At 63.8% G+C, this 10649-nt stretch overlaps 1 protein-coding gene across 1 annotated transcript; it reads right to left on the bottom strand.

Moving 5' to 3' along the window:
- Positions 1-539: 539 nt before the first annotated feature.
- Positions 540-9836, bottom strand: PCK2 (phosphoenolpyruvate carboxykinase 2, mitochondrial). The gene is made up of 10 exons (XM_037915864.2): positions 9615-9836; positions 6399-6644; positions 5741-5925; positions 5449-5652; positions 4845-5032; positions 3670-3832; positions 3162-3380; positions 2946-3083; positions 2760-2855; positions 540-2394 (listed from the first exon to the last, which is right to left on the bottom strand). Exons 1-10 carry the CDS (start codon positions 9641-9643, stop codon positions 1940-1942), a joined length of 1923 nt encoding a protein of 640 aa, XP_037771792.1. The 5' UTR covers positions 9644-9836; the 3' UTR covers positions 540-1939.
- Positions 9837-10649: the final 813 nt, after the last annotated feature.

Here is a 10649-nt window from a genome sequence, read left to right as displayed (position 1 = left end):
CCCGGCCCCTAACGCCCCCGCCCCTAAATACCCCGCCCGTTTATACCGGCCCCTAAGGCCCCCAGCCCCTTTATACCCCGCCCCTAACGCCCCCCGCCCGCCTCTAACGCCCCGCCCCCCCCACGCCCCCGGCCCCTTTATACCCCGCCCCGCCCCCCTCCCCTCCCCTCTAACGCCCCCGGCCCCTTTATACCCCGCCCCGCCCCCCCCCCAACGCCCCCGGCCCCTTTATACCCCGCCCCTAACGCCCCCCGCCCGCCTCTAACGCCCCCGGCCCCTTTATACCCCACCCATTTATACCGGCCCCTAGGGCCCCCCGCCCGCCTCCTGCCCCTAACACCCCCGGCCCCTTTATACCCCCTGTTCCTTTATACCCTGCCCCCCGCCCATTTATAGCAGCCCCTAAGGCCCCCAGCCCTTTATACCTGGCCCCCCCCGCCCCCACGTGCAGACTTTGCCCCCCCCCGTTCATGGGTAACTGCATTTGGCCCGGGCCCAGGTCAGATGAGCGCCCCCGTCCCCGCTCCAGTAACCAGCCGTGACCTTCAAACCCTTTTATTAGTGGACACTCGGGTCTCGTTAACAGCGATTTGTAACAAAACGCCCTCGTGTAGGACAGAGACTCCCACATAGACCCCGCGTCGCTGCCGCTCCTGCCCCCCCTTCGGCCCAGCCTGCGCCCGGGTTACCAGCCAGCTCGTCCGCCCTGGCTCCCGCCCCAGGGCCGGGGGGCACCGGCAGCCCTCCTGCCCCCCCGATAGAGATGCGCCCGGCCCACGTGCTGCGAAGGAAGAGGGGGGGTTGAAGAGCTCACCTCAGCTTGATGGCAAGAGCCCACCGGGAGGGAGGGCCGGTGGGGCTGGAAGAACGGATTGAGGATTCGGGGGCGTGGGGGGTCCAGTTTGAGGTGGGACTCAGGGCTCACATGATGGTTAGGCGCGGAGACTACGGCTAGAGAAAGGGCCGGGGTGTCCTGGCGTGGTTAGAGATGATGGGTCGAAGGGGGGGGATTGGGGTCAAAGTTGGGAATTTGGCCAGCATCCCACTTGTGGGGGGGGGGCATTGAGCATGGGGTGAGGATGCGGGTTGACGGAGAGGTCTGGCATATCCTGAGTCGATTTAGGGTTAATACTGCTTAGGAACTGGGCTTGGGCTGAGTTACGGGGGGCAAACGGTCAGTGCGGTTGAGAAATCCGGCCACGGACGGTGGTTTCTTTTTAGTGTTGCAACGGGGGCACAGATCGTGGTTAAAATAAGCCTTACTGTCAGAGCAAAGCCTGGAGGTTGCTAGGTTTGCATTCAAGTGCTGATGTTGGGTTTAAGAGGACAGGGTTGACGGTAGATGCCGAGGCCCCGATTTGTGTGAAGGACTGGACCCGATGGTGACACCCAGCCGGGACGTTCCAACCTCACAAGTGATTACATTAAAATCTGGCTGGAAGGACGGTCAATCTTTCAAGAGGACAAGATGGCTGACTCATGGGCACGGAAACAAGATGGCAGAACCATGGTTAAGAGGAGAAAAATGGGCAGCCCGCATCCAGGAACCAAGATGTTGGACATCGTCAAGGAAATAAAATGGCCAGTCCGTGTCAAGGAAACAAGAAGGCCGTCCCACATCAGTTGAAGAAGCTGGCGGAACCGCAGTCAAGGCAAGAAAATAGCCAACCTCCCAAGGTCAAACGAAGAAAATGGCCAACCTATGTCAATTGAAGATGGCCAACCCACATCGAGGGAACAAAATGGCTGACTCCTCAAGCAAACAAGGTGGCGGAACCATGGTCAAGAGAAGAAGACTGCCAACCCACGTCACGGGAAGACGACAGCTGACTCGCAGCAAGGCACTGAAATGGCGGCGGCATTGGGCGAGGCGGGGAAATGCTATGTAAACAAACTCCACGAGGGCCGTGTCTTTGGCGGGCCACCTCCCTGCTCCCCCTCACATCTTCTTCACCCGACTCTCCAGCCCCTCGAGTTCCCTCATCACCTCCCGGGGCAAGTCGTCGTTGACCTGCTCGGTCAGGTACTTGCGTACCTCCCGTGCCTCCTGCTCCCAGAAGGCCTTGGGCAGAGAGAAGAGCTCTTGGAAGTCCACCTTGGCCAAGCCCTGGAGGTCGAGGGCCCCTTCCCGGGGCACATAGCCGATGGGCGTCTCCCGCGCGCTCTCCTCCCCTTCCACCCGCCGGAAGATCCAGTCCAGCACCCGGGAGTTCTCCCCAAAGCCCGGCCACAGGAAGTTGCCGGCCGCGTCCTTGCGGAACCAGTTGACGTGGAAAATCTTGGGCAGACGGACCCCGCGCTGCTCCTCCATGCCCAGCCAGTGCTCCAGGTAGTGCCCAAAATTGTACCCGAAGAAGGGGCGCATGGCGAAGGGGTCGTGCATGATCACCTTGCCTGGAGTGAGGGCAGAGAAGGGAAGGTCAGCCAGGGGGCTATGGGTAACCGGGGATGGTGGGAGTGCAATACAAAGAACTGTGGGTAAATCAGGAATGGTGGGAATCTACCACATTGGATTGTGGGTATTCAGCAAGAGTGGGATTCTGGGGCAGTGGATTGTGGGGGATTTGGCACTGCAGGACTCTAGTACAAAGGACTGTTGGTAGTCTGCCATCACGGACAGTGGTGCAGTGGATTGTGGGTAATGGGGAGACACTGGGATGGCATAATGGGAGCCCCAGAGCTCGTGTTTCCCAGGTGGGAGGGGGGGATAAGGAGCGCGGGGCCCAAGCAACGGGACCCAGGCATCCGGGGGCTTTTACCTTTGTGTTCGGCAGCCGCGGTGGACTCGGACCTCATGGCGCTGCCCACAAAGACGCCGTGCCGCCAGTTGAAGGCTTCGTAGACCAGCGGCACCCCTGGGGAGAGGGGGAGAGCAGCGTGAGCCTGCTGAGGGACCCAGGAGTCCGGGAGGAGGCGGGAAAGGAGGGTGGGGGAGGGGGGGTTACCTTGGGGTCTCCTCCCGCCGAAGATGATGGCGTCAATGGGGACACCCTCGGGGGACTCCCAGGCTGGGTCCATGATGGGGCACTGGCGGGCCGGGGCGCAGAACCGGGAGTTGGGATGAGCACACGGCTCCTTGGCACCTGGCACAGAGAGAGAGGTTAGGGGGCGCCGTGGGGAGGAGCTGGTGGGGGAGGAGGGGGAAGCGGCCATGGCCCTACCCGGAGCCCAGGGCCGCCCCAGCCAGTTGGTGATGGAGGTGCCGGGGGGCAGGAGCTGGTCGATGCCCTCCCAGTAGACGCCCCCCTCGCTGGTCTCGCCCACGTTGGTGAAGAGGGTGTTACGCTGCATCGTGTGCATGGCATTGGGGTTGGTCTTCATGGAGGTGCCCGGCGCCACCCCAAAGAACCCGTTCTCGGGGTTGATCGCCCGTAGCCGGCCTGGGGGAGGGGAGAAGGGGTTAGCTGGGGGGGGCTCCTTGCTTGGGGTTCCCCCCATCACCACGCTGGATCCCCCCAGACACCCTCTCCAGATGGGCTCCCCTAACGCCCTCTGCCCCTTTATACCCGGCCCCTAATGCCCCATCCCGCCCCCTGCATACCCCGTCCCTTTATATCCCAGCCCTTCACCTTGGGGTTCTTCCCACATCCCCCCGCAGATCCCCTCTGCCCCATCTCAGATCTGCTGCCCCCCACAACGCCTCCCTTTTCCACACACCCCCCACCTCACCCTCGCTGTCAAACTTCATCCAGGCGATGTCGTCCCCGACGCACTCCACCCGCCAGCCTGCCAGCGTGGGGTTCATCATGGCCAGGTTGGTTTTCCCGCAGGCGCTGGGGAATGCAGCTGCCACATACTTCTTCCGCCCCTCGGGGTTGGTTATGCCCAGGATCTGGGGGGTCCAGGGGGAGTGGGAACATTAGGGGCTCACATGGGCTCCCTGCACCCCACCAGGGAGAGAATAGGGGCAGCAGAGAGCGGGAAACCACCCACAATACTTTGCAACACAGTCTTGGGCTACCCAGCAACCCACAATCCTTTGCAGCAGAGCCCAGCAGCTCTCAATTACACACAATGCTTTGCAACATGGTCTCAGGCTATCCTACTACCCACAATCCTTTGCAGCAAAGCCCAGCCGCCCCAAATTTACCCACAATCCTTTGCAACATGGTCTCAGGTTAGCCAACTATCCATAATCCTTTGCAACACACTATCCAATTACCCACAGTCCTTGGCATCGTGGCCCCACTGCAGCCAGTTACCCACAATCCTTGGTGTGTGAATCATCCCACCATCTTTTGCACCAGACTCCCATTCTCCCCGGTGACCCACAGGCCTTTGTGTTCACAGCGGGGCGCTCAGATTACCCACCGTGCTTTGCAACAGAGGCTGGCTCCTGTCAGCCTACCACAAGCCTTTGAGCCAATTACCCATAATTCCCCTCTGACCCCCTGCTGTGGCCAGTGCCCCCGAGGGATCGAACTGGGTGGCCCCTTGCCTGCCCCATTGGCATCAGACACAGCCCCATTCACTTGGGATGTCAACAGGGCCCGGGCATTGATTAACTAATATTTGCTCGTCAAATATCCGGGAGTGAGGACGTAAACATAGAGTGGCCTTTGGTCCCAGCCTGCCAGGCTCAGAACCCAGGAGTCCCAGCCCCTTCCCTTCCCCCCGCCCACTCTAACCACAAGACTCCACTCTCCTCCCAGAGCCAGGATAGAACCCAGGAGTCCTGGCTCCCAGCCCCCCCCCGCCCCCCCGCTCTCACCACGAGACCCCCCCTTCCCTCCCAGAGCTGGGGACAGAACCCAGGAGTTCTGTCTCTCAGCCCCTCCAGCTCTACCCACTCAACTCCACCTGAGCTGGGGATGGAACCCAGGCATCCGGGCCCTGCCCCTCACCAGCATGTGTTCGGCCAGCCACCCCTCGTCCTTGGCGATGCGGGATGCAATCCGCAGAGCGAAGCATTTCTTCCCCAGCAGCGAGTTCCCGCCGTAGCCGCTGCCGAAGGAGACGATCTCCCGGCTGTCGGGGACGTGGGCGATCAGGGTCTTCTCGGGGTTGCAGGGCCAGTTGTTCACCAGCTCCTCTGAGGGGTGGGGAGCAGAGACGGGGGAATAGGGGGTGAAGGTGTCTGGGGTATCGTCCCACTGCTCGTGCCAGCAATTGGGTGGGGTTGGTACGGGAGAGTTACCCCACCGCGCCCACCAGTGTTGGGGGCTGTATATGCGTCTTTGGGGCGTTATCCTACGGCACCCACCAACACTGGGGGCTGGGCTATATGTCTCTCTCTCTGTGGGGGGTATTATCCAACCACACCCACCAATGTTGGGGGCCAGGCTGTGTGTCTCTTTGGGGGTGTTATCCCACTGCACCCACCAGTGTTCGGGGCTGTGTGTCTCTCTGGGGCATTACCCCCCCCGCCGCATCCACCCATGGGACAGATTGGGCTGTGTGTGCCCAGGGGAGTTACCCCACCGCATCTGCCAACAGCCCAGGACTTACCTTCCAGGGGCAGGGGGCGCCCCACGGAGTGGAGGCACTTGACAAACTCCCCCTCGCCCAGGGCACGGAGGACGGGGGCCCCCATCCGGGTCATGATCCGCATGCTGGCCACCACATAGGGAGAGTCCGTCAGCTGCACCCCAATCTTCGAGAGTGGGGAGCCGATGGGGCCCATGCTGTAGGGGATGATGTACATGGTGCGGCCTGGAGGGGGAGACAGAGCGATGGGCATCGGGGGATGGGGGCCCATTTCCCGCCCCCCGGTGCCCCCTAGAGGGGAAGGGCCCGTCACCTTTCATGCAGCCGGGGAACCGGCCATCCATGGCCTCCTGGAAGCCTTTGGGGCTCATCCAGTTGCCCAGCTGCCCCTTGGCACCCCCGGCAGGGATGGGCACTGTGTCCCGCTGGTTCTCTGTCACAATCACAGTCTTGCTCTCCACTCGTGCCACGTCCTTGGGGTCCGTGCGGGCCAGCCAGCTGGGTGGGGAAGGAGCCAGGGAGTCATTCCACCCTCAGCACCTCCTCCTCCAGGGACCCAGGCGTCCGGGATGGCAGGGAGATCGGAATGGGGAACGGGACCCAGGCATCCAGGACGGCGCTGCAGCCCCTGGGTGGGCAGGGAACAGGATGGGGAACGGGACCCAGGTGTCCGGGATAGCACTGCAGCCCCGCAAGGGAGGATCTTAGGAGAGCCGAGAGCCTATTGCAAAGGACTGTGGGTAACTGGTGAAAGCAGGACAGGGGATCGGGGGTAATTTGGCCCCACCAGTGCAAAGGACTGTAGGTAAATTGGCACAGTGGGAACCTGCTGCAGAGGATTGTGGGTAGTTTGCAAGAGCAGGAGCAGTGGATTGTGGGCAGTTTGTAGGAGAAGGACAGTGATGCAAAGGACTGTGGGTAGTTTGGTTTGAACAGTGGGGAGGGGACCCAGGCGTCCGGGAGGCACCTACCAGTTCTCATATTTGCCCAGCTGTTTGATGATGCCCTCAGCCTCCAGCAGCCCAAGGATGGCCCCGTTCTCAGCCTCGGAGCCGTCACAGACGTGAACGTTTTCGGGCTGGCACAGCCGCACCCCGTGCTCCACGAACGCCCGCAGCCGGCCCGGCAGCCGGCTCAGGTCCCCACTCGGCACCCGCAGGGCATGGGCCGACCGGACCGGCGCGCCCCCCCAGCACCGCAGGGAGCGGGCACCCTGCCTGCAATGGGGAGAGGGGTGAGGAGAGGCTGGGACCAGATCTTCCACAAGAGCGTGCGAGCTCACACAGGCCTCTCTGGGTGTGCACAAGGGCGTGTGGGCTTGCAATGAAGTGTGCACACGTGTGCATGCACTCCCACGTGGCAGAGCCCACACGAGAGCGTGTGCGCTTGCACACAGGTTCCTGAGTGGGCGCTGCGGGGATAGAAACACGCACACGGCTGCCTGGGCGCACACTGGGGTGGAGACGCTTCTGCCAGCATGGCTTAGCATGCACAAGAGTGCGTGAGCTTGCACAAGCCTTTGTGAGTGTGCACAAAGGCTTGTGCACTTGCATAAACTCACATGAGTGTGCACAAGAATGTATGTGTTTGCACAAGTGTGTCAGAGCATGCAGAAGACTGCATGATCTTGCACAAGCATTGCTGAGTGTGCACAAAAGCTTGTGTGGTCGCATGAGCCTGCATGAGAATGCACACATTTGCACAAGTGGGTCAAAGCATGCACAAGAGTGCATAATTTCCACAAGAGTGCATGTTTACATGTGCTTGCACAAGAACTCCTGGCAGTGCCGGACGTGAAATAATCGTGCAAACGTGTCACAGAGCTAAGAGGATGCTGGGATTTGCCCAACGCTCGTGGTGCCGGGACACATGGCAGTGACTCTGCGGCGGGTGTGCCGACATGAGGACCTGCGAGTGTGCGAGGAGAGCAGCCGTGTTTCTGTGAGGGCGTCAGCACTGTGGCAGGTCCCACACGCATGTGTCATGCATGTCAGAGCGTGCGCAGCCAGCCCCCACCCCATCAGTCTGAGGGGGAGCTCTGCTAGATTAGACCAAACCAGCACCCCCCACCATGCCCCTCACATGGCCTTGGGGGCAGGGCGTGTGCCCCACAGCAGCCTGGAATTGGCAGGCTGCCTGGAGCGGGGGTGGGGACAGCTGGCAGGGCAAAGACCAAGAGGCAAGACACGTTGCCTGGACTTTCACCTGGTGGCCGCGGGGGATTCTGGGTAGAAAAGTTCGAGGGGGGGGAGAGGGACAGAGGGGCAGCCCCCCAGAGGGGGATCGGCCAGGACGTGCTGTCCCCAGCGCTGACCCTGGGGACACTTGCCCAGTCAGGGGTGGATCCCAGCCAGAGAACAGCTGCTGCCTCTGGGGTGGGGCATGGCCACACATAACACAGCAGCACACCCCCCCCCCCCCCGCTCCCTGCAGCACGGCCCCCCTGGGGAGGACAGTAGGGGGCTGCGGGTCGGGAGTGAGGGGCACCCTTCAGTCTCCCATCCAAACGCTTGCCCGGCCCTGACCCTGCTGAGCAGAAAAACAAACCGCAATGGATCCGCTTGGGGGGGCGGAGCCGGGGGAGGGGCGGGTGACGTGGAAGGAACACAAGGAAGTGAGGGCCCCAGCCCTGAGAAACACAACACGATCCCCCCCAGCTGCCAATGCCCCCCACTCCCAACCCGCAGCCCCCTGCCAGCCCAGCCCCGCCCCCACTCCCGACCCGCAGCCCCCGCCAGCCCAGCCCCCCCAGCTGCCAATGCCCCTCACTCCCGACCCGCAGCCCCCTGCCAGCCCAGCCTCCCCCCCACTCCCGACCCGCAGCCCCCGCCAGCCCAGCCCCCCCCAGCTCTGCCAATGCCCCCCACTCCCGACCCGCAGCCCCCTGCCGGCCCAGTCCCCCCCAGCTCTGCCAGTGCCCCTCACTCCTGGCCCACAGCCCCCTGCCAGCCCAGCCCCCCCAGCTCTGCCAGTGCCCCTCACTCCTGACCCACAGCCCCCTGCCAGCCCAGCCTCCCCACCCCGCTCCCGACCCGCAGCCCCCGCCAGCACAGCCCCCCCCAGCTCTGCCAATGCCCCTCACTCCTGGCCCACAGCCCCCTGCCAGCCCAGCCCCCCAGCTCTGCCAGTGCCCCTCACTCCTGGCCCACAGCCCCCTGCCAGCCCAGCCCCCCCAGCTCTGCCAGTGCCCCTCACTCCCGACCCACAGCCCCCTGCCAGCCCAGCCTCCCCCAGCTCTGCCAATGCCCCTCACTCCTGACCCACAGCCCCCTGCCAGCCCAGCCTCCCCCAGCTCTGCCAATGCCCCTCACTCCCGACCTGCAGTCCCCTGCTGGCCCAGTCCCCACCAGCTCTGCCAATGCCCCTCACTCCCGAACTGCAGCCCCCTGCCAGCCCAGACCCCCCCCCACTCCCGACCTGCCAGCCCCCTGCCAGCTCTGCCAGTGCCTCTCACTCCTGACCTGCAGCCCCCTGCCAGCCCAGCCCCCCCACTCCCGACTTGCAGTCCCCTGCCAGCCCAGCCCCCCCAGCTCTGCCAATGCCCCTCACTCCCGACCTGCAGCCCCCTGCCAGCCCAGACGCCCCCACTCCCGATCTGCAGCCCCCTGCCAGCCCAGCCCCTCCCACTCCCGACCCGTAGCCCCCTGCCAGCCCAGTCCCCCCAGCTCTGCCAGTGCCTCTCACTCCTGACCTGCAGCCCCCTGCCAGCCCAGACCCTCCCACTCCCGACCTGCAGCCCCCTGCCAGCCCAGCCTCCCCTAGCTCTGCCGGTGCCCCTCGCTCCCGACCTGCAGCCCCTGCTACCCAGCCCTGGACCCCCATAGTACGGGCACTGAAGGGAAAGGAAGAAGGAATGAATGAAGACGGGGCAGAGGAATGGAGGATTCGGGGGCACACGGGAGATGCGGGGGGCACATAGGGGGGTGCGGGGGATGGGGGTTCGGGGGGCACATAGGGGGTGCGGGGGTTGAATGGGGGATGCAGAGGGATGGGGTTCGGGGGGTACATCGGGGTGCAGGGGATAGGAGTGCGGGGGCACATAGGGGGTGCGGGGCACATGGGGGTGCGGGGAATGGGGGATGGGGGTTCGGGGTGTACATCGCGGGTGCAGGGAGATCGGGGGGCACATAGGGGGTGCAGGGGGATGGGGGTGCAGAGGACAGACCGACAGGGGCGGAGACACTCACCCCAGGAGTCGGGTATACGGCGCAGGCATCCTGCGTACTGTGCAGAAAGGACCCAGGTGTCCGGGTGCCTCTCGTAGCGGGGCGGTGGCCCCGTTTTAAAGGGGGATCCCGCCAAGTGGGGGGCGGAGCGGGGCCAGGCGGGGAGCTCCCTGTCCTTCTCTCTGTCTCGGTCTCTCCCGCCGTTGCCCCGGTTCTGATTGGCCGCTCGGGGCCAGGCCCTCCCCCGCGTATGATGAAAGACCGGGGTGGTATTGCCTGGACAGACAGACAGAGGGGCGGGGCCAGTGTTCCAGGCCCCGCCCCTCTGTGTCTGTACCAATGTGCCCCGCCAGCCGGTTTGTTATTGTAGGGTCTCCTGGGGGTTGGCGGAGGGGGTTTGTTATTGTAGGGTTTCCTGAGGGCTGGGAGAGTGGATTTGTTGTTGTAGGGTCTCCTGTGAGTTAGGGGACTGTTTTGTTATTGTAGGGTCTCCTAGGTGATTGGGGGGGGTGGGTTAGTTATTGTAGGGTCTCCTGGGGGGCGGGTGTGTTATTGTAGGGTCTCCTGGGGGCTGAGGGGGCCTGGTGTGTTATTGCAGGGTCCCGGAGTCTTGGGACTGATTGTTATTACAGGGTCTCAGGAGGGCTTGGGAGGCTGGCTGGGGGTCCCAGGTCAATGTTCTGGCTGCAGTTACAGATTCTGGCCAGCAGGTGGCAGCATCAGCGCGGAGACCTGAGTGACCCCCGCCCCCCTCGCCTGGTCCCTCCCTCTCCCCTTAGCTCCTCCCCTGCCTGCCCTTCTTCCCTCCGCCCAGCCCCTCCCCCCTGTGCCCCCCATTCCCCCTCCCCCGTGTGCGGCCCCTCCCTGCACTTCCCCCCTCCCGTGCGCCCCCAAACCCCTGTATTACCCTCCCCCTCCGCTCCCCTGCCCCTCCCCCGCCTTCAGCTTTTACAGCTAGTTCCTCCTTTCCCAGGGCGCTGCCTCCAGAGCCCCCCCGAGCCCCCCCTTCCCCGAGGGCAGCGTGACTGGGGGGCGGTGTCACACGCCAATCACCCA

Source organism: Chelonia mydas, chromosome 13 (genome assembly GCF_015237465.2).
Source record: "Chelonia mydas isolate rCheMyd1 chromosome 13, rCheMyd1.pri.v2, whole genome shotgun sequence".
Lineage (NCBI taxonomy): Eukaryota > Metazoa > Chordata > Testudines > Cheloniidae > Chelonia > Chelonia mydas.
The sequence above is the reverse complement of the archived record's forward strand: the minus strand, read 5'-3'. Positions and strand labels throughout refer to the sequence as shown.